Raw genomic sequence first — 23,398 nt, 5'->3', positions numbered from 1 at the left:
TTATCTCTGAGTCACACTGGTTGAAGTTTTGGTTTAAGATGTTCTGGATCCATTTCTAGATCGTTTAAACTTAACCAACATTGACACTGAATTGTATCATCAACCACTGTCCTTCAGGTGGAGGTCAGCTGGTCAGAGTCCTGGTCTGATGTTCCGGCTCTTCTCTTTGAGGAGGTGTTTATAATATCACCTTTTTTTTGTTACATTAGTTGCCTTTATAGATCTTCAGGCAGAAGATACGCCTTGACCGCTTCACTATCATTTCAGTAAAATGTTACTTTAAAAGAAGTGATAATTATGATTTTACTGCCACGATAAAACTATATTATAATTATAATTTAACCATAATGATTGTGTTCAATGTCATCAATATGCATTAAAAATAATAATAACCCTTACATACAGTATATATGACTACCTGTGTTCACTATTACAATCTTTGGATTATATTGTTATTATTTTTATACATGCTAGTATCCATCTCATGTCCTGTTTCTTACCCGTTAGTGAACCTTTTGCTGCATTTCAAGGACTCATTGTTTTGCTCCTGCCCCCTCATGAACCTCCTCTGTTATTGTCACCTCTACCTGCTGACACACGGAGCTTTGCTGTTTGCTTTCCCACTGCTGCTGCTTCGGCCCTGTTTGAATTATGGCCGGGGCGTTTTCACTTCCATACGTGCGTAGGTTTTCTGTGGTTACTCCAGCTTCCTCCCACAATCCAAAACACTCATATTAGGCTCACAGTGGAGAATGTAAATTTCCTGTTGGAGTGAGAGTGTGAGAGAACATTTATATATGGATGCCCAGCATGCATCCTGCCGCCATCCTAATGACGGCTGAGAAAGCAACAAATGAATGTAGCACACATTTGTTATTAAAACTATTGAGAGAACAAATGAAAAGCTGTCTCTTAGATGCTCTATCAATTAGGAATTTTATCACCCAACCTGGATTTTGTGTTGTTTTTTCTTAATGCTCCGTGTGGATTTGATGCCAGGATTGCAGAACAAGTTGAGACATGGATGTGTTTCCCATGAGGCTGCTGCACCTTTTCTATTAACTACACATAAACCTGTAAAAACTCAACAAGCCAAATCTTGCGAAAGTCTTTCTTTATTGATTTGGTTTGTTGTATTTGCTTACTTTTGTCAGATTTTTTAAACTTAATGAGCCGTTTAAAACGTGGACTTCAGTGCCAGGGAAGCTTTGTGATAAAAATGGGTTGGGAAAAGGTCCTTTCCATGTCTTGTTTTGGTGCCCATATGGGATTGGTTTTAAACTGAGCAACCAAAATGTTGCTTTTTACCCCTTGGTGTTGCAGCTGCAGATTTCCATGCAGAGAAGTCTCACATTTTGATTTGTCAGACCACAGAATAGCTTTCCATTTGCTTCAGTTCAAACTGAGATCACATCCTTATGCTTTTATTCAGCATATTTAGAATATTCAACTGATGAAGTTTTAGTAATATCATCTTAGGAAACTGCAAAAACCTCGAATGGTTCTTAACCAAATCATGTCTCATCCAGAAAGAAACAAACAAACATTTTTTATATTTATTCAAATCACATTTTTTTTAAATGTACGTAAAAAAGTTGAATAGTTTTTCATTATCTGTTTTTTTCTTTGAATCCCATGTGACAAATTCATACACAATATTCATACAAATACAAAAAGACCAAGAAGACATGATTTCATTATAGTTTTAATGCAATAGTTATTAAAAATGTGTATCAAATACCATACAAATGCTCTTTTAGCATCGAGACGTAGTGATAAACCATCTTCTGTGCTCCCTTCCTTGACCTTTGAAATCATATTTTGATGCCAAACCAAATAATTGACATTTTGAAACTTAATCCAGTTAATCATGAGGACTTTTTTCATTTTAATTTAAAAACCAAACACTTCCTAGACTTGTTTAAACTTTTTTAAGTGTATAAATTGCTGGAACCAATACATTTACTTCAAATAGAAAATTCCTCAGAAGCAGCGTTTTACTCTCTTTTCAAGAGTAGCAAAAATTGATTTAAAATATTGATACTCTTTTGATTCACATTTTACAATGTGTTCCAGTAAATATATATATTTTTTACATTCTGAGAGTTTTCTTCTGCAGTGGGTGGAACGGCGTACAGACGCTCTGGTTCCAAGGCTGAGTCCCTGACATCTCTGAGCGTTCAGTCTGAAATTGGTTCTGATTTTAGCAAGTTGGCCGTCAAGAAAAACACAGCCCCTCCCCAGCAAAGCCACAGGCGAGTCACAGGCATGGAACAGCAGCAGATGATGATGTTGCTGCTTTGGTGTCTCAGAAAAACAGTGATTCAGAGTGCTGAGGAGTGGGAGGCTGTGGTCTGGTTCACCCTGGCAGCTCCAAGTCTCTCCTAGACCCACCACAACAGGATGTGCTCCCTGGGCCCACGCGGTGCGTGCTTGGTGTTCTTATTTTCCTCAAATTTGACCATTTTGTTGGTGTGGTAGTACTCATGCATGCGGACTGCCATGTGAAAAGCTGGAGCAGAGGTTCTGGAAAACAGATCTCTGTGGTGTTTTGGTTTAAAATGGCAGTGGATGAGATTGCCGTTCTTTTCCCCTCGCAACCACGCCTTACATAACTTCACATACGCTGGTCTGGATCGGTGGGCAAGGCAGAAATTCGTAGCTAGGTTTCTGTGACTCAGCTGGTGCTACCAAAAGCCTGTTTGAGAATAACAGTTTCCCGTGCGACTGCCACAGCTTTCCAAAGCAGTTTATGTTTCAGTCTTGGTGGTGTGGAAAAATACTTACCCCTTCCTTCACCTTCTATTTGTCTGCACATTTGTTACACATAAATGTTGCAGATCACCAAACTAATTGGGGTTTATTGAAGGATAACTTCTGGACACATAAAATGTTGTTTTTCCAAGTTCTAATTTGTTATAATGAACACTTTTAGAAAATGGGTTACTTCCAAAACCAAATCATTATGTCACTCTTGGCAGTAGCAACCACAGTCAAATGTTTATGAGATAACCGATGATAGGCAAAAAATCCTAAATTTAGTACCAATGATTTAACACCAGAGCTCCAGTGTTTATGATATTTGATTAACTGTAACTTTTCAATTGTTAATGCAATCAACGTAATTCCAGCAGATAGATCCAGCAGAGAAAACGGCTCGTGTTGCTTTTCTCTGGAATTACATTGATCATGTTTGTTAATGGTTGAAAAGTCAAAGTATGTTAAAGTTTTTGTGTTTAAGTATTAGCCAGCGATGCGTCACGTGTTAAAGGGTTAAAGTAAAACTCCTGCTGACTAGCATAAATCTGAGTGTGACAAATTTCTCCTCCACATTAAACTCTACAATGGTTAATTGGTTTATTTGGGCGGGCATGGTGCAGAGGTAGTGCGGTCGATCGCAGGTTCGGTTCCCACCTTACCCGCCCGTGTGTCGAAGTTTCCCTTGGCAAGACACTAAACCTCACATTGCCTCTGGTACAAGGTTGGCACAAGTGTGTAAATGTGTGAGTCAATGGGTAAATGGGCCTTCAAGGAAGGTAGAAAAGCACTATACAAGTATACACCATTTATTTCAAACTGGCCATACCATGAAAAAAACTTTTTGAAAAAAACTTTTTGAGCTTTTAAGTGCATTATACTGATCATTTCTTACTATAAAGAACCTCAAAGCATATTATGATCTGTTCTCACATTTCTGAGTAATCTTCTAAAAACCTGCGCTCTCAGCAGCAACCCCTCCCATACCCACAAAAATCAGTGGGTCCTCACGTGCTGATGTCACAAAGCGAGACAGCCCCTTTTCAGGAAGAGTCTGCCCTGACAGCACCGCCCCCAGACTAACATCAACACCCAATTTCTCCACAGAGCTAGCGGCGGTCAGAAAAAACTTTCATTTTAGATGCACAATACCATATATCTTCCAATGGTGTCCTGTCTTCAATAAATTGCAGCTCAAACAGGTTTTCCTTACTTTAGACCCCCCCCCCCCCAACACAGTCATGTAGATGCCAAGTGTATTTGTGTTGTGAACCAGTGTAGCGACACCCGGGGCTGCTTAAAGGCAGATATATGGTATGTGCATCACTCTGAAAAAGTTTGTATGTTGTTACTTTTTGTGGGAGAAACTTAGACACGTTGCCACAGCCGGCTCTAGGATGACGTCATGAAACATGCAGCAGCAGGCGGAGCCTTAAGAAATCAAGTCGTTTTACTTATGGCAAGGAAAAAACGCATGAAAATAACTCAGATTTCATAAACTATTTGTTTTTTAGTGTTCCAAAGGTAATATATGATCATAAATATAGATAGTTTAATCTGAGAGGCTTAAGAAAATCATGGTAGGGCCCCTTTCAAGCAATCAAAACAAGAAGAAAACAAAAAAATATACATAAATCTATTCAACCTAATTATTAGGATGCTTAGTAGGAAAATTACAACAAAATACACCAAACAGAAAGACAGAAAAACTTGTGATAAATTCAGACCTTTGATGCTTAATAGTACTTTTGGTCATTAGTTTTTTGTTAGTTTTTTTCTCAGCTGAAAGACTGGTCTTCTGTTTGGCTACATTTACACGATCCAGGTTATCATTCAAATGGGTCAACATTGTGCTATATTTTTTGTCAGCTGACCACTCCAAGGGAAAGTTCAATGCTGTTCCAATTTTTCTAGCACATACTATGGTTTTTCTGGCGACCCAAGCCTTAAACATTTTTCTGTAACCCTTTTAACCCCTTCATGTTATATGTTGCTAATTTGCAACATATCATTAAATCCAGTTAATTTAGCATCACCTTGAATGGAAAAAAAACATTGAAGAATTTTTTTTTGGAAATTAAGTCAGGCATGAAGAGGTTAAATAGCAAATACTTCATAACTTATCTGCTCTGTAATTTCTTTGGATATCAGAGGTGTTTGTTGCTATTTGAGATCTTTTAATGTGCTTCACTTTGACAGATGCTGTGGAGGTGTTTTCTTAATGAATCAGACCTGAGTGTGGCAAAATGAAAAAAGACTCAGCTTTAACCAAAAGTGCAGAAACTCTCAATTAAATAAGGGATTCAGGTCACAGGAAAAAGACAATAACTTTTTTTTTCACATCATGTAGGTTTTTTTTTTCAATACAGTGAATCATTGTTTATCATGATTATGAAACTTTTAATCAAGTTTTAGGGACGTTTACCTCCCAAATGTTTTGATTTGATTTGATTTACTGGTTTATTCCAAGCATTAATTTTAGACAATACAGAATAAAAATCCCTCAGATATATCAAACTCATTACAGAAATAATGTAATGCAATGATTAAAAAAATAAACATAGAACAATTAACATAAATGTAAGAAGAAAATAACAGTCTGGTCATTTTTGCAGTTCTATTTATTGCTTGAAAAGGAGTGCAAAGAAGGAAACTTATATAATTCCCCTCTACTGAGTTATTTCATTTGATGTTTTTGAAAAGTTGTCATAATCTGGTTCTGATCAATAATCAGTTTACTTAATGTGTTTATTCTCCCTGGTCCCACAAACCTGACAGCTATAAAATAATATGGACTTGCTTGACAGTGATTTAAGAGAGAGAAACTTTTAGCTTTTCTGTCTTTATTTCTAGTAAATACTTTTAAATAGATACTTGTAAATACTTTTTTATAGCAAATATTTTTATTATTTAGTAAACACTATTTTAATGCCTTGTAAACGATGGCCTGTCTATTATAGTAGCACTTTCTCTAAAGTAAACAACCTCAGTAAGTCTTCCAGCATCTCTGGGCTGCAGCCTGCAGTGGGCATCGCTCGCTGCCTGATGCCATGTCTGTGTCACACAGTGCTTGTTGTGTCTACACTGTGGTGTACGCTCCCAGTTCCTCGCAGTACAAACACAGACAGAGTGGGTGAACCGCAGTAGATGTTTTCAGCTCCGCCACACACACACGCACATATGCAGGTGAAGCGTTAGCCCAGCTCTGCTCTCATACGCTCGGGTCAAACTTTCAAAACAAGTCCTCACAACAGTTCCAGCTGTCACTGAAGGTTATATGGTGAAAGTGGCTCCTCTGAGGCTGCAGTTAAAATGGTAAATTTAGAAACAATTTTGACGGAAAACAAGTTGTTGAGGAGCATGGTGGCTGTGGTGTGAACGGGAAAATTGTTTGATTGAGGAAAAATGGTTCCTCTCCCAGTTGTTGGTGTTTGTTTGTTTTTTTTGGGGTCAAAAATGCATCAAAGTGTTTGATGAAATTATGTAATCCTGACAAAGGTGTTGTTTACAGACAGACGGCCTCAGAGCTGAAATCACCCCTGCTGCTTGGGATGGGTTTGTGGCTGCACGTCTGCGTCCTGTCTGACCTGCGTGAGGTGGGGATGTTATAATCCAAACCCTAACTGTATGGAGTTAGAGGTTTGATGGCAGGATTTATGGAGTTGTTTACACGCTCTATTTGAGTAAACCACAGCAGACTGTCGCTTCCTTTTGCTTTCTGATACACTGTGGAGAGGGGAATGAGGAGACAGAGGAAGGGATGGGTGCAGCTCAGACACTCATGCACGCATACAGACAGCATCTACAATCCTACACAAACAAGATCCAGTTCTGCTTCCATCTCAACTGTGGTGGGTGGTGTGGTTGAGAAAACTGCAGGGTTTGTTGAGGTCCAGAGACAGTTTGGGTGTAAAAGGCATGTGTCTCCTATCAACACAGTTTCTTCATTAGACAGACGTATGTTAAGATGATAATACAATTTTTACTGCCTGTGAGCTTTTATTTTTACTCAGTAAATTCCAGAAATCTGTTAATCGCCACGTTTTTCAAAATGTTGTGACTTGACACACCCAGATCAGAGTATAATTATCCAAAGTCTTTGCCTTTATATCCTCCAGATTAAAGTGGCTAGCACAAAGCTCTAAAAATTCCAGGAAAATAGAGGGTGGACTTTGATTGAGTGGCAATCTCCACTACCCAAAATTGGCAAGTAGGAACAAAGTGATGAAAAAATGTTAGTATAAAAGGTGCTTCTGATCCAAACCAATGTCGCGTTTCAACATGAATATAAGTTAATAAAACACAAACTGTATAAAACGTTTAAAATGTGAAGCACTGATTGGACAAATAGTTTAATTCAAGGACAGCTTCCATTATCTAAAGTGAGTACTTTTTAAAAATAAAACTCTGAACTACTTTAAAACAAGCATAATTCAACAAAATAACCATTTCCTGTCCGAGTTTATCAGCTACTAAAGGTATTTTGGCCCATTGTCTTGCAATGTTGCTACAGATCATTGGGTTTTGGAGTATTTGCGCAGACGTCGCTCTCTTTAGGTCCCACCGCAGCGTTTCAGTTGGATTGAGGTCTGGACTCTATTTTTGGGTCTTCCCAAAACCTTAATTCTTTTCTTTTTTAACCACCCTGTTGCAGATTTTCAGGGGGTGCTTAGGGCTGTTATCCTGCCGGGATGACCCAGTTTTAAGAAAACCTTAGTTATGAAGCAGAATACTCGCCGCACAAAGAAGACCTGTGGTTGACCAACAAGGTAAAATCATCAGTCATCACTCTTTGGCCACTTCGCTCAATAGTAAGCATGATTTATATCTGCTGCTGCACAGTGCTTGGGTTTTGGCAAACATGACATTTAGCCATTGAAGCCAAACAAGTTAATTTGGGTCTCATTTGTCATTTGAATGTTCCACAGATTTTGTGCCAGAGCAGTTTGATGCTCTCTTGCACTTTAAATATGTAGTAACTACAATAACGTCTGGGTTTAGCTACTGGATTTTTGTTTATGCTGTACTCTCGACCAGGGGTCTGCCACTTTTAACGCTAAAAGTGACCAAAACCAAGTCCCACCTCATTGTTTAAGAAAATACATTTTATTTATTTGTCTGTGGCCATTCAGTTATTCATTTATAAAATATAGTCTTTTTAAGCTTAGAATAGTTGAATCATAACAGTGTTTTATGTATTTTTTATAACAGCAGCACATACAAGCACTTTCAAAATAAAACACTAAAAATCATCATCTAAGAATAAAATCATCCTGCAGCAGATTTATTAAAAATCTTACACACTATAGATCAGGGGTCTCAAACTCGCAGCCCGCGGGCCATCTGCGGCCCGCGGAATGATTATTTGCAGCCTCCGTCTTCATATGAAAGATTACTGTTAGTGCGGCCCGCAAGGCTGATGTGAAAGACAGTTGTTGTGTGCAGAGCTGAACGAACCAATCACGGTGAAGTAAATGGCTCTGGAGGCGCGACATCGGCGGGCTGTCCAGTACCTCCTCCCTCATTCATTCATTCCTCCAGTCAGCTGGGTGTATGGAGTTTTATTTATGTCAAAACTCCACACAGAAATAAGACATCTCCGCGCACGCATCAAACATTCGGCACGGACAAATCAGACACTCACGAGTGCTATTCCTCTTCCACGAGCAGAAAAAGTCTGCGTGCGTGAGTGATGCGCGCGCGGAAGCAGAATCTTCAAAGGTGCTTCCACACCGGCCGCGTGCGGTGCGTTCAAGAACGCGGTCTGCGCAGGTTTATGAACGCACGCTCAGCAGCGCCACCCAATTTGTGCGTGGAGCTCGAGAACAGGCTTTAAAAAATTGCGTGGCAACGTGCAGTTACGTGCGCTCCAGATGCGGAGGCCAGGAATTCTGGTGTGCGCGCGTTTGCATTGACCTTTCAGTGAGCGCGCTGCTCTCAGCTCAGAAATGAAGGAGGTTCTGTAAATGCAGACATTTGACATTGAATAAAAATAGCTTTCTCTGGTCCAGAGTTTCTCAATTATTTTCTCTTAACCCCCCCCTACACACACACACACACACAACTTTCTATGGCAAATCTCATTAGTATCAGTTAATTTGCTCAAGTTAAACGTATATCTCCTCAAAATATCGTACTTTTATTATCATTAAAGAATAAAAAAAAAACGTATAAATAATCGGTTTTATTAATTTGTCTCTTTCGTTTTCTTTTAGAATCCTTCCATAACTTTCAGACAAAGTAAAATCAAGTCTTTCCTTGTTTCCTCCACAGTAGTGATGAATTCTGTCTTTTCTCAGAGATTCAGTTCTTTTCTTTGGTTCTTTTCAACAGCGGCTCTTTCTGCTACCAAATGGATTTTTAGGTTGTTTTTCACTATATTTAATTTATAATCAACTACTATGCAGGATTATGCACAATATCCATAGCTAATGTAAACATGTTTCTATTCACATTCCCCCCAAGGGGCCACGCCCCACCATTTCAGAAACACTGCTCTAGTCAGTCAATCAATATGTGGTTTCTTCAGTCGTCCGTATCTGCTGTATGGTCGTCCTGGTTATCATTTTATTTATTAATGATTGATTGTTTTAGAATTATTTTTAAAATTAATTAATTAATTAAATGCAATATTTCGTGCTAAAAATAAAGATGTTCGAGTTGAGAGATGTTTAATTTGGAATGTTTTATCAGGGATTTGCTTGTGAAAATCCTGATGCGCCCAGCCTCACAGACTCTGCCTCCAGCGGCCCCCGGCTGAATTGAGTTTGAGACCCCTGCTATAGATAATAATAATAATAGATTGGATTTTTCTGTACAGACATTGAAAGCGCTTACAACGAGTATCATTATAATTGATGATGGTAAACTTCTGATGTAGCCACAGCTGGTCTGGGGCAGACTTATAGAGGCATGGCTGCCAATGCACGTCTACATTCCCTCTGACCATCACCGGGACATTCATACACACTCACACACCAATGGAGTCACACTAGTGGCAAGCATGGTGATGTGTCTTGCCCAAGGACACAACAACACTTGATTTGGGCTTGTGGGGTTCGACTGTTGACCCTTCAATTATCATTTGACCTGCTCAACCACCTGAGCCACTGTTGCCTCAGTGGGTGGAACCAACTTAATGTGATGGAGGCGGAGTCAGGGGGTGGAACCAACTCTGTTTGACGGGGGTGGAGCCAACTCTGTGTGGCGGGGGCGGTGCCCACCCTGTGTGAGGGGTGGAGCCAACTCTGTGTGAGTGACAGTGGGTTGAACCAACTCTGTGTAATAGGGCAGAACCAACTCTGTGTTAGTGGCAGGGGGTTGAGCTAACTCTAAGTGAGTGACAGTGGGTGGAACCAACTCTGTGTAACGGGGGCGGAGCCAACTCTGTGCTAGTGACCGGGGGTGGAACCAACCTAATGTGATGGGGCGGAGCCAACTCTGTGTGAGTGACAGGGGGTTGAACCAACTCTGTGTGACGGTGGCCAAGTAAACTCTGTGTGAGTGATAGAGGGAGGAGCCAAATCTGTGTGATGTGCTGGAGCCAACTTTAATCTTTAATTAACTTCTTTAATCAACTTCTTAATCAACTTTAATCATGATACACATTACTTCTCACACTGTTTTCCCGACAGTCTATTATAAACACTTATCAGTGTTTGTTCTCAGCTGTCGTCTCATCAATAACAAAATCTCATCTTCCATTGAAGATGGTCCATTCTAATACTAAGCACAGATTGAATTCAACTATGAAAATATGGGAGGGAGTGACTGGCTACTCTAAAATAACTTGTCAACAGGGTCAAGATATGTATAAAGTAATAAAAGAGGCAACATTTTAAAATGGTTAATGGATTTTGTTTCTCTTTTACTGATTTGGTGATAAAGTTCACAACGACAATTTAAAATGTAAAACATATAATGAAAAAAATATATATTTTAGAAATCAAAAAAGAATTCCAGAAGCAAAAGCACCATTTCAAAAAGATAAATTGCAGTAAAAATGAAACGCTTTGGAGAACAGAAGCATCTTCCAGATATCAAAATAGAATGTTTAAAAAACAAAACACAATAAGAAACCAAAAGGTGGTATCAGATATCACTGACTGGAGGATGATGTTCAAGTTTTGATGTCAGAGTTTGCGTCTTCATTGTTTGCATGCTAATCAAAGTTTTATGATTAGTAAAAAGCATGTCCAGCATCACTTCTCTGGTCTGGCTCAAGTGGCACCAATCCGGGTGCTGCAGTAGGATCTTTGGTTGAACTTCTCATAAAAGGGTTCTGAACCACTCTTAGTCTGGCTCGTCAGTCAGGACCTGTCTGCCATGGGACACCCTATTGGGGCAAAACCTCAGACAGCATAGCTCCTGAGATCACTCGAGCATGCAAACCCCTCCACCATGTTAAAGTGGTGGTTCAAGGAGGGGATATATTTTTTTATGTTTTTTTGATCATTTACTTTATTTTTTATTATTTTGTGTTCCTTCCTGCTGATGTTTCAATCCACTCTTCTTAATGTGTTCCACCATTTGACCTACTTTCAAGCTAAAGTTTAGAAATTTATTTTTTATTTTGTACTTTTTGTATTTTGTTATGTTTATTTTGTATTATGTAATCATTATTTTAAAAAATCCTATTCATGTTCCTGAAAAATTCTACCATTTTGACCTAAAATGCATTTTCTTAATATTTTTTTTAATCATTTCATTTTTTTTAAATTTTGCACTCCTACCTGTTATTTGTATCCATGTTCCTAGAAAATGTTCTACCATTTTAATGTATTTTTAAAGCAAAGATTTAGACATTTATTATTATCGTTATTTATGATTTTCTATTCCTTTCTGTTGATGTTTCTATCAACTCTCCTGAAAATCCAACTTTTATGCTAAGATTCAACCATTCATTTTCCTGACCGCTTCTTCCCTTTCGGGGTCGCGGGGGTGCCGGAGCCTATCTCGGCTACTGATGGGCGAAGGCGGGGTACACCCTGGACAGGTCGCCAGTCTGTCTCAGGGCCTCAATCACACACCATTCACTCTCACATTCACACCTAGGGGCAATTTAGAGTCACCAATTAACCTATGAAGCATGTTTTTTGGACAGTGGGAGGGGCCCTGAGTCCCCGGTGAAAACCCACGCATGCACGGGGAGAACATGCAAACTCCACACAGGAAGGTCCTAAATCCCCCAGCCGGGATTCGAACCGGGGCCTTCTCGCTGAAAGGCAAGAGCGCTAACCACTGCGCCACCGTGCAGCCTGCTAAGATTTAGATTTTTTTTTTTTTTTTTTTTTTTAAATCATTTTCTGTTCCTTCCTGTTGACATTTCTATCAACTCTCCTGACAATTGTACTTTTAAGTTTTTTTTTTATTTTTACCCCCTTTTTTAAAAAAATGTTCCTACTCACATTTCTAATTAAAATAAACTGGGGAACCAGGTAACTGGTGTCACTCAAACTGTAGTTTGTGAGACATCAGTTTCCAAAAAGGTTGTGCGTTAATTTGAATTCAGAATTGACTGTGAACTCTGCTCTTCTTCTGGAACTTTAGGATATTTTTTCTTTTTAAGTTTCCATCTTAGAGCCCAGAAGAATCCTTTTTTTGCGTTTAGTCTTACTGTGCTGGACATTCTCCTCCTCTAGAACTTCTTCAAGCTTCTGGATGACGTTTGTTTCTCCTGAACACTGAGATTCTTCACCCCCTTCTTTTGTAGGGTCCTGCTCATTGGTGATCAATCTGCCTATTTTCACATATCGATATCTCGGGTTGATCAGGAGCTTCCCTTTGTCCTTCATGCTTACTGTCCCATGCCAATGCTTGTTTTTTATTTTCAGGTCTTGGGCTTTGGGGCAGCAAATTTGAAGCAAACGTGAGAGCAAAACCCTTGTCTCAATCCTTAATATCCACAGCACATATATACCTGTTTTACAAATGACTTAATAGAATTGTTCTATTGTCAAAAAAGCTTTGCAAAGCCAGGAGAGAGCGTGCTGAGTATGCCTCAGCAAATATCTGAAACACTACACCTCTATCTTTCTACAGCAGCAGTCTGTTACATAACCATTCATCTTTCATCCAAGATTCTGCAACACCCATTTAAAAATCTCTGAGAAGCCTCCTGCCGAAGTGAGCCGCACCTCAAATTTAACTTTACTACAGTGGTCAAGAATGTTATGAGTTACAGTTTAAGTGTTGGACTATATGCAAAAACAAATAACATTTGGTGTGGTGCAAAATTTTTACAAAAAAAAACACCCAAACAAGGATCTGTTGCCAGCCGAAAGTAAGGACTCCTCCCCTTTAATCCAGGATCTGATCTCAGGGCTTTTATTTTGAATGGGTTCTGTTATTTGCTTGATCTATGACAGTGTTAACACTCTTGAAATTGAAATGTGCTGTGAGAAATTTCTGACAAAGATAAGGTTGCAACACAGCTTCAACCTGGTTTCCACATTTTACCAGAAACAATATGCAACAGCTGAATTCATACTGCTAAGCTTGGGTTTTGAGTGTGGGGAAATAAAAAAAGTGTGAAGTGTTTAGCTAAGGATCCTCAGTATTATGAAGAAGTAACAGAAGCTAAAGCAAACTAAATTAGTGCTTAATGAAACAGATTAAGTGCATTCAAAAGGGAGGAATTTAGGTCATTTTTAAGTCATGTTGGATCATGAATGTGCAGAAACATCCCTCAATGTGATTTTAGGCTAAACCTGGACGGTCAAACATGTTCATGGCTGGTGTCATTGCAGAGGCTGGGCATGTCAACACTTACGCAGTGTGTCTGGAAACAGATACTACAAGACGTGCTACTCCGCATGCCTGCGCAAATGCTTCGCTGCATGGCATGTAACAATGTCATCTGAGCAGTGCATTATGGTAAATTCAATCGTCCTGTGAATTAAACTACAATTAACATTACATGGGGAACTGCAAGGAGAATAAGAACCATTCTAAAGCAGAATGGACTAAATGTTTTGTTAACTTTGTGCGCACTGTGTACTTCCTTCTGCATTACGTAAAGTGTCTAAACTTAGCAGTAGGAGAAAAAAACCCAAAATGAAACAAACCTACAAAATGCCTTGACACACCCATGAAACACATGGTTTAAGACTCCTCCAGAACTTCCTGCTAGATCTGTCCTTAGATTACCTCTACTGAGGTGGCACATGTTATTAAAACTCATGCAGGGGCCTCATGTACGTCTGAGCTAATGATGTTCTAGTCTCTGTACTTTATTCATTCAAGTCAGCCATTTATTTTTAGCTGTTCTTTTTGCTCTTTCTTTTTTATTTTATGCAACCTTCTTGCATACATCTGAAATAATTTCTTGAAACATAAAATCCTAATGAACCTCAGATTAGCCTTGAAGATTGGCAGAGGATGACGACCATATTGGCTCTATTTATAGCAGAAGGACTCAGACTGCGGTCAAGCATTTGCCATATTTCCTCCACTGCTATGCAAAGACTGCCACAAGTTCTTTGTGTAGGGTTCCCAGTCACTTATATAGTTTTACTTCTAGTATTTTGCAAAAACACAGAAGGTTATTTGCATAAACCTGAAGGCATTTTTGTAGTGAAAGGGTTGGCTTATTAATAAAGATCTAATACTCTTATTTATAAGTTAGTTTAACAGAACCGCTGGATCCTCAACCCCGATTAACACACAACAGTATATTTAAGATGGCAAACTTGAAAAAGAGTTTCTGCGACTGCAAATTGTAGATTATAACATCCACAGATGATGAATTGTTGGGATGCGTTACAACTTTTACTCCATGGATAACCAGAAAAATTAGGCAAGCACCGAATATAAAAATTTGTTTTTCAGTATTTCTTTCCAATATTGACATGGGAAAAATTTAGTCTTTGAGATTTTTTTTTTTTACCTCAGGAACAAACATCTACGAGTACCATTTTATTTATTATCTTTTACACTTATTTAAAAAAATGCTTTATGAGAGCAAGCCAGCTTTTTGAGTCGACAATTTTCTTCAAAAATCAAAATTTTAACTGAAAATCTACACACTTTAACAGTTTGATCAGTGTGTTTTGAATAATGAAGCACAGGTCAAACCAAAATGTTTATCAGATACTTCAATCTTTAGCTGTTTTATAACTTAACACATGTGCAGGGGTGGAGCTAAGGGGCACAATGGGGGGCAGTGACTCCACTCCATTTTTGAGCAAATATTAGAATTATTTACAAAGATTAAGAAATTATCAACACAAGCTTCTGTAAGCATTGCAGAACAATTACAGTAAAAAAATGACATAAAACAGACATTAAATAAAAAAAATAAAATAAAATAAAAAATAGCATGTTCTCATTTGCCACCCCTCCAAAGTCTTATGCCCCCCCCCATTTAAAAGCTTCTAACTCTGCCATTACATGAGTAAGATAATGTCACAATTATAGTCAATAGGTCTGAACAACAAACTGCATTTTAAAAAATATTAACAATAAAGAAGAAAACCTTAGAGATTCATAATATAATTTTAATAAATTTGTGTTTTTTCATTACTATTAAAATCATGTTTGCAAAAGATTTTCGTGCATTGAAACAAACAATACAAATGTTTGATTCAGTCAAATAAAGAGATGTTTTCTCATTATGTTTAAAAAAACACTAAAAGAAGAAAACATAGGCCTTTTAGTTTTACTAAAGTAACAGTGCTTTTATACTGGCTAAACTGTACTTATATATATATATATATATATATATATATATATATAAGACAATCAGGTGAGGCTTAACAATACGCAGGTACTAGTACAAAATGGTTACAAAAACACTCTGTGCTCGAGTTTTTTTTATTTTATTTTTTTTTAGAAAAACTATAGATGGAATTGATAATTCCCATTAAATGAACATTTTCTTTTTTTCTCATATTCTATGAGTTATGTTAAACTGAGTGCTTGTATTTAACCCTCACTTATGGGTCCAGATGACCCATCCTTATATTGATGTGTGACCCCTCCAATGACAAAGGTGGACAGGATTCTGTCTGCTGCGGACATCAGTGAAGATAAAAAAAATCCTTGAAAAAAAGAAGTTCAGTGCGCTGTCTTGTGGGGTCCAGATGACCCTGAGCACAAGGATTAAAACAGGGAATTTTCCATTATAAATAGCAACACATGAACAAAGCAGCAAAGTAAACAGATCCACAGGTTAAATGTGTGGATTTGCTAGCAGGTCGGTTCAAATCCTGAAGCTCGGGAACAAAAGTGTTCACAGATCATGAATCTTCTGTTCTATTACAAGAATCATATATATTTTTAAATGACAGAATGACAAGTGTCTGTTAATATCTCTCGGGGACACTCAGCACAAATCTTTACTGCTGTCAAGATTTTATTTGATTTTAAGCATGAATTCAATTTTTGTGAATCGTCATTATTTGAATGTGAGGAACTCAGGTGTTCAGTCTGAACCATATAACACCAACTGGACCTTTATGGAACCCAGGACAAAACTGGATCTACTTCCCTCATCATCATAACCTGCAGCTTCTTCTCCAAACTTTCATTCTCCAAGTGAAGAAAATGTTTCGTTTTTTGTGCCCCTTATAAAATACTTCAATTAAAAGTTTATTTTCTTGTCTGAGTTGGGGGTTTTGTGTTCTGTTAGAATTGAAATACACCTTTTGCAGGTGGTGGAAACTAAAAACAAGGAATCCAAGCTCTCTGCAGAACTTGTTGTGGCACACTTTATTCAAACATTTCACTGCTTCTCACATGTATAACAGAGGTTAATAAAACAGAAACACACGACCTTGGAAGTTGCAGCTTTCAGGTTTATGTAATCTCATATTACTCCTGTCAATCAATTTAAACTTTGTAATTAATCAGCTATTGCTTTTAACACAAAGTTTGTTTCCACAAATTATTAATTTTTTACAAAATTATGGTTTCTTTTTGGCAGTAAATAGTTTAATTAATAAGTTGTGACACTTTTTATTGAGGCCAATATGATTAATAGAATGCTTTCTATGATTTAGTTTCTCTTAAACCAACTTTTCTTTGCACAAAGATGTACTATTAATGACAGGAGCATTCACTCCACCCTCATATGCACATCCAACAAATAAAATTAAATGTTTATCACAGTAAATTGAAACACTTTTTAATGACAAATAATTCCTTTTTTGAGGCTTTGACTAAATGTTGGTAGAATTATCTACAAGTAACCCAACAATATTTTAAATATTGCATTTATGTTTCTAAATTAGTGTGCTACTTTCATTTTTGTTCAAAAGTTTTAAACTGGCCTTTCAAGGAAAGGTGTTTCACTCTGGCTAGTTTTGGATATGCGTATAATCACACGTTTGGTTCATGTGACTCCTTTTATCAGTCACAGCAGCTGCTACCCAGAAGCCTGACGGTGGAAACTATCTGCTCTCTGAAGCCTCACAGACCCAAAGTTACGTAGGACCCAAAAGTTTAGAAACCTTCCAGCCTCACAGCTTTTTTTAACCACTCATTGGGTGTCATTTTGAGTGTCAAAGCCTGGAAAGTATTCATGAAGCATTCATCACAGCACAGAGTTTGACAGGAGGATCATTTATTGACATATGCAACCATCCTTGGAACATTCCAATCAACGTAGTTTCAAGTGCAGGTTGTAACAAAGCAATAAATACGAGATATAAAAGCATGTTATGCTGTCAAATACTTCTAAAAACAGAAAAAGCTTTGCACTCAACTATATGAGCTGCCAGATATAAATTTAAGGCAAAGCGGTCTTATGCTTGTAGGTTGAGTACATGCCTCCTGAAGCCAATCAGATGATCTGCAACACAGAAAACACAAACGGTGACTCACATGCGGACGAAGCTTCGGGTGTTTGGAGTTTCTGGGGGAATCCGTTACCTTTGTTAGAGAGATTTCTGGATGTTGTTCAGAATGTCACCGTAGACAAAGTTGAACAGCTGTTCCTTTGACCAGGTTCCATCAAGCTGCACTGTAATGGCATCCATGTAAGCATTCATGGAAAGTCACCATGGAGTGCATACAAGAGAAAAACGACCACTTACAAATGTCAACACATGACTCCTCCATGATTTTGGTGTGTTTCAAATACATGGGCCAAACGTGGCCGTCGAACAGGCCAGGGGGGTCAGGCACTGTATAATTCCTGGAGCTGCAGGGAGAGAAAAACCCTTAACTATCAAAAGTCCATGACACAGTAGATAGCAACAGACAAGAATAGAGGAGGAGCACGTACCACCTCCTCTTTTTGCATTCTTCGTACGGGATGGAAATAAAGTAGCGTTGGTTCAGCACGTCGATCAAAGGTCTATAGAAGCATATGCAAATGAGTGTTTATTATTTAACAAGACAATTAAAAAAAACAACCTCTTGGGACGCTAATATCTTACCCGTAGGTGTACAACAGGAAGCCTTCCACAATAAGGATGTGGTTCTCCTCATCCTCCTTGTTGTCAGACTTCTTGATAATCTCAGCATCGAGGGTGTTATTCACGCCATGAGACTTCTCAAACTTCACCGGGTTCTCCAGCCATGCGTAGATTGTACTCATCATGGCGTCCATGTCCAAAGCCGTAATGACTGTTAAAGGTCGGGGATGGGGGAAAAAAATGCAGGTAGGAAAGAGAAGCATAAAAGAAGGCCAAAATGAGTGAAAAACACATGGAAGAGAAGTTCAATTGTGCCTTCAACGCATGCAGATTACAAGTGACGCAACACTGCAGCTTGAACAAACACACAAGTGCCCACACACGCACACAAAACCCTTCACAGAAACCCGGGCTTACCATCGTACTGCTTAAAGCCATCTTCACCAACTTCAATCTGATCTTGGGGCTGAAACATACATTGAAGAGATGTACCCAGGTACATTCCACTAGGCCTACACTCTGCTCTATGGAAGGCTAATACACTAGCTATTACACACTCTTTATTTATGTATTTAAATTCTTGTAATAGGCGTTAACATTAGCTTGTGTCTGGTTGGGTGATCTCTACTGCATCTGGATGGTTTCAAAGACATGAGGGTGCGCTCACCTTAAAGAAGTCATCTTGATGCACAACACAGCAGTTGGGGAGGGTCTTGATCAGCCGGTTGGTGAGGGTGGTTTTTCCTCCATTGGTTACGCTGCACAGAACAAAGCAATAAAACTAAATGAATGGCAAACAAAGCAAACTCACACAAAGCAATGGAAGATCAATAGATTGAAGTTCTAGTGGTCTTTAAGATCACCAGCATGTCTCTGTTGTAAGAAAGGTTTAATAAACATAGTAAAGTATCAGTTTTTATAGAATAATTATTAAATTGCATGATTTATTTCCGAGCTACAGCCATTTTACCCATTTATTTTAAGGATATCTAAAACATTCAAATTAAAGTCACTTCCGTTTTAAATAAAACTAAAATACTTCCGTATTAAACACTCAATTTTCAAAGTTACCACCAAGATGCTAATTAAAAGAAATAAACATCACATAATAACTTTAAAAAATTTTAAAAAATATGTTATACTAAGGTGGAAAAGACGACGGCAGATTTGACCGCCATCCGCACGTGCACCGGGCTCGTGGGCCTCACCCAACCCGGTTAGCCGGCTATACTAGCCTAGCTTAAGTGAACTGTAGCGGAACTCACCCGCCGATTCCGATGATGTACTTCATGGTTCTTCTTGGTGGTTAAAGTTGTGGAGTGTTCAAAAACGTTAAGGAACCTGATGAGGGAGCACAGTGACCAGACGGGAAGAAAGCTTAAAAAGAGAAGGTTGCTGCAGGAAACGTCAACTACTCGATTCCTCCATGGCACTTGAGTGAGTAAGGTAAGAGCAGACACAGGCAGACGCTCGACCGCGGTCTTCCACCGAGAGAGAACCTCGCTACAGCGACGCTTCTACACATACTAAAAAGAGCTCCGTGATTGGCTATTTAAACAACTCCGGCCTACGCAAAACCCTGGAGCCGACCAATCAGAAGCGAGAGTCACCACAGTCTCACCGCCCTCCTCTGTCCTCACCACAAACCATGAAGTGATGCTAATGTTTAACTCTAGAAATGATCAAATGAAAATAAAGCTTACATAAATATGCATTTATATTGAAAAATATTTTCTTTTATTCATTTTCTATAAGTAATATCTTTAAATGATTACAGTAGCTAGCTGGAAGAACCCTAAATCAAAATCTCACTAAAATGCACGTTTCATGGATCACATGCATCGACCATAGATGAAAGGATCAGGATGCTATTGGACATTTTTCATTCATCTGCTGCACACTGTGACATCTGTACTATCAGCTGGAAGTCATGTGAACTCTCGCCCTTTAACTCACGCTGTCTCATTGCACCACCATGGTTAAACGAGTATCATCACATTCAAATGTGACAACACATTTCTAAGGACCGAAAGGTTACCTGCCTCAAAAGAAATGACAAGTTAGTTCCAGATTACGCATTTTATGTTTTCCTTACAAAAAAATATCTTAAAAACAATTAAAAGTATCCTGTCTTCTTCACCCACACCTAAAAATTCCTTAATTTATTTGGGAAAATATACAGATATTTCTGATAAGTGTAAAAAAAAATGTTGATTTTTTGTTTTTCTTATACATTGCAATTAATAAAGCAACATTATTTTTTAAAAATGTAGTGTTTTTCTAACTTTTTGAGTTGTAATATTATCAATATTGACACTTATTTTCCTCTATTTGTGTCCAAGTCACATAGTGTTTCATGTGTAAGTCATTACCAAATTGTTTTTTGTCAAAACTAAAAGAATGATAGTTAATGAGAGGAAAATTGACTAATTTGATCAACTTTACAAAAATATTCACATATTGCATAGCAACAAGATATGGATAAAGCGAAAAACCCAGTGTTCTTCACATGACGTCTTTTATACGTCATTGGTTTTGCTGAACACATAATCGGTCGAGACAGGATCTCAGAAAAGATTATCTCGAAGAAAGTTCTACCCCCCTAAACCCCAATTATTGATTTTTTCGTTATCATATTTCTAGTGAAAATACAAATTGTCTTCACTCACACAGCACATCAGTACGTACTGATACCAGTGCAGGAGTACACATTGGCTTTTACGCGAGAAAGGAAACAGCTAACATCCCCAAACACACTTGCTTACTTTAGTGTTCATTTCAACAGCCCACAGCTGACCTTCCTCCTTTGCAAAGGATTTTCCCAACCAGCTCAACAGCCCTGTTTCCTGAGGTTACACAGAAATACTGCTCTAGCTGAGGTTTACACCCTCAACAACCTCAACTATGAAGATGAAGTTGCCAAGTCTGGGACTCAGTTCAGCTTGTAAGATTTTTTGTTACTATGTTGACTCTATTTGCAGTTTGAAAACCATAGCAGAATAAAAAAAAAAATCTTTTTTTAAAATTATTATTTATAACAAAGCCTGTTACTAAATGTGCTTTCAAATATAAATTGACCGATACTGTCTCAACAATTTGACGATTTTTTTAAAAACACATGGTCTGCATGTGTGTAAAGTTATTATAAGTTTCTTAAAATAGCGGTGTATTGAAAACTGTGGAAAAAAATACGTCAAGATGAATCAGTCTTAGTTTTTTAAAGCTAAGGCTCCCCTCTGTCTTTCACTGCATCACCTATAATAATTTCTGACTGGATTACAAAGTCCTGTGCAAATGTTTATTTCCAAGAAGAGGTGCATGTCAGAAATGCAAGTTTTGTCTGAAACATCTCACTTCTCCGCTGACGCAAAACGAAGATTTTTTTAAGAACCGTTTCAAATCGAACGTCATGGCTCAGTTTAGTGCAGGCCCAAACAAACCAAACAAGTTCAAACAGCATCTGTGTTTGGCAAAGACATGATTGCATCCTCAACATAATCAGTTATGTAAGATGTGGTAAAAGCGCAAACAACTTTTGCTCAACTTCAACCCATTTGTACTTTTATGATAGTTTCTTGCTAGATGAAAAAGTGTTCATTTTTATGATTATGATAATAACATTTTATTATAGATATAAACTTTTAAAGGAAAAATAGGACATGCTATTTTTTTAAACCAAGAAAAAGTCAAACGGAAGTGAGAGGAAAAAGCTTTATACATTCTCCCCCCTGTGCCATAGACCAGGGGGCTGCAACCTTTAATGCTAAAAGAGTCATTTGGTCCTGTTTATGGTTGATCAAAACCCAATGAGAGCCACAGAGTCCCACCTCACCATTTGGGAGAGTAGCATTTTTTTTAATTTTAGTAGCTATTAAGGCTTTATATATAAAGCACACCTTAACATATTTGCAATAATTGAATTATGATAGCATTATATTTATCTCTACGTATAACAATTTTAATTTATTTTACTTTACATAGCAGCGCATAGAAGTTCCTTTTCAAAATAAAATACATATTATGCCAATTACTTAATCAACCTATTGTTTTTCAAAGCATTTGCATTTTTTTAAGCCAAAGAGCCAGAAAGAAGGGATTAAACAACTAAACGTGGCTCTGGAGCCGAAGTTTGCAGACCTCTGCCCTAGATAAAATGAATTGCTATACTCAGTGCACCCACTATAAGGATTTTGAAACATGCTTACATATTGTTGTAGACTAAAAAATATATATTTTTGCTTGATTCAATCTTTTATTAATAATATTCAACAAATTCTAACCAATCACTGCATGGAAAGAAAATGATTTAAATCGACCACTAAAATAAACCTCATGAGTGTTTATAGAAAAACTGCAGTTCATTATTACTCAAGTGATGATACCCATGCTGACTGAAAGTCTTCCAACACCTGACTGCCATCTGCTGGCTGTCTAAATGTCTTTTTCCCCCATGAACATTTAGTTGGTTCAGAGGAACATGAGGGCCATTGGGAAAAAGCCATTCTGTATATAAACTCAGAATTCTGACTTTTCATTGTCATCTTTTTTTTTTCTTTTTGATTCGTTATTTAAAAAAATATGTCAGCGTTTTTTTTGTTTGTTTGTTTTTTAAGGGAGAGTCCATGGTTTATATTATCTAAATACCTGACTGGCAACGAACTAAGAAGCCAGGTGTGGGTGGAGCAGTGCAGTGCTCAGACATGGTATCGTGTGGGTTTGTCTTGGGAACATTAAGCGAAGCTGTTACATTTAAGGTAAAAATGATGAGCAGAGATTAAATGAGCAGAGATGAAATCCTGTGGTCCCGAAACCAGACCCCCTCCGGTCCCTGGCTGCGCCTAAAAATTCTCTCCATAAAGATTATTAACAGAACCGCTGATAGGAAGCAGCCCTGCCGGAGTCCAACATGCACCAGGAACAGGTCTGACTTAGTGCCGGCCAAGCTCCTGCCTTTGGTCATCCAGAGACCGGATAGCATTTAGTAAGGGTCCATCACTGACCCAAAGCTCATGACTGCTGGTGAGTTTAGGAGCTTAGATAGACCATTAAATTAAGAACTTCACCTTTCAGCTCAGCTTCTTCTTCATTCACCTGTGAACAAAATCCACATTAAGGAAAAGTTTGAGCAGGAAGCAGCAGGAATTAAAAAAAAAAGTCTCTACAAGTTTAAAGATCATCAGTTTAAATTCATGTCTGCTGTGAACATCTGTATTTGCACTAAATTCAATTCATTTCTGTAGCATTTTGTTTTAGACCTTCAACTATAACTGTTTTATGTGAGT

General features: G+C 38.1%; 1 protein-coding gene across 2 annotated transcripts; it reads right to left on the bottom strand.

The window, feature by feature from the left end:
- Window positions 1–17,302: 17,302 nt before the first annotated feature.
- Window positions 17,303–19,657, bottom strand: mibp2 (muscle-specific beta 1 integrin binding protein 2). 2 transcript variants are annotated; one of them, XM_024295513.2, is made up of 8 exons: window positions 19,382–19,648; window positions 18,784–18,874; window positions 18,534–18,582; window positions 18,138–18,327; window positions 17,984–18,055; window positions 17,793–17,899; window positions 17,629–17,719; window positions 17,303–17,548 (listed from the first exon to the last, which is right to left on the bottom strand). In XM_024295513.2, exons 1-7 carry the CDS (start codon window positions 19,405–19,407, stop codon window positions 17,634–17,636), a joined length of 621 nt encoding a protein of 206 aa, XP_024151281.1. In that variant the 5' UTR covers window positions 19,408–19,648; the 3' UTR covers window positions 17,303–17,548; window positions 17,629–17,633. The 2 variants fall into 2 exon arrangements, with proteins under 2 accessions (XP_024151281.1, XP_024151282.1); XM_024295514.2 differs by lacking the exon at window positions 18,534–18,582 and having other exon boundaries at window positions 19,382–19,657.
- Between the last annotated feature and the right edge of the window lie 3,741 nt (window positions 19,658–23,398).

Source organism: Oryzias melastigma, linkage group LG3 (assembly GCF_002922805.2).
Source record: "Oryzias melastigma strain HK-1 linkage group LG3, ASM292280v2, whole genome shotgun sequence".
Taxonomy (NCBI): domain Eukaryota; kingdom Metazoa; phylum Chordata; class Actinopteri; order Beloniformes; family Adrianichthyidae; genus Oryzias; species Oryzias melastigma.
This window is presented reverse-complemented; position numbering and strand designations above follow the sequence as displayed.

Bases quoted from the DNA above. Each gene is read 5' to 3' on its own strand.
- mibp2 (XM_024295513.2), bottom strand. From the start codon at position 19,407: ATGAAGTACATCATCGGAATCGGCGG. The intron at 18,875-19,381 runs GTGAGTTCCGCT...TGTTCTGTGCAG, and splicing joins TACATCATCGGAATCGGCGG to CGTAACCAATGGAGGAAAAA. The intron at 18,328-18,533 runs GTAAGCCCGGGT...GACCTTTAACAG, and splicing joins TGGCTTTAAGCAGTACGATG to TCATTACGGCTTTGGACATG.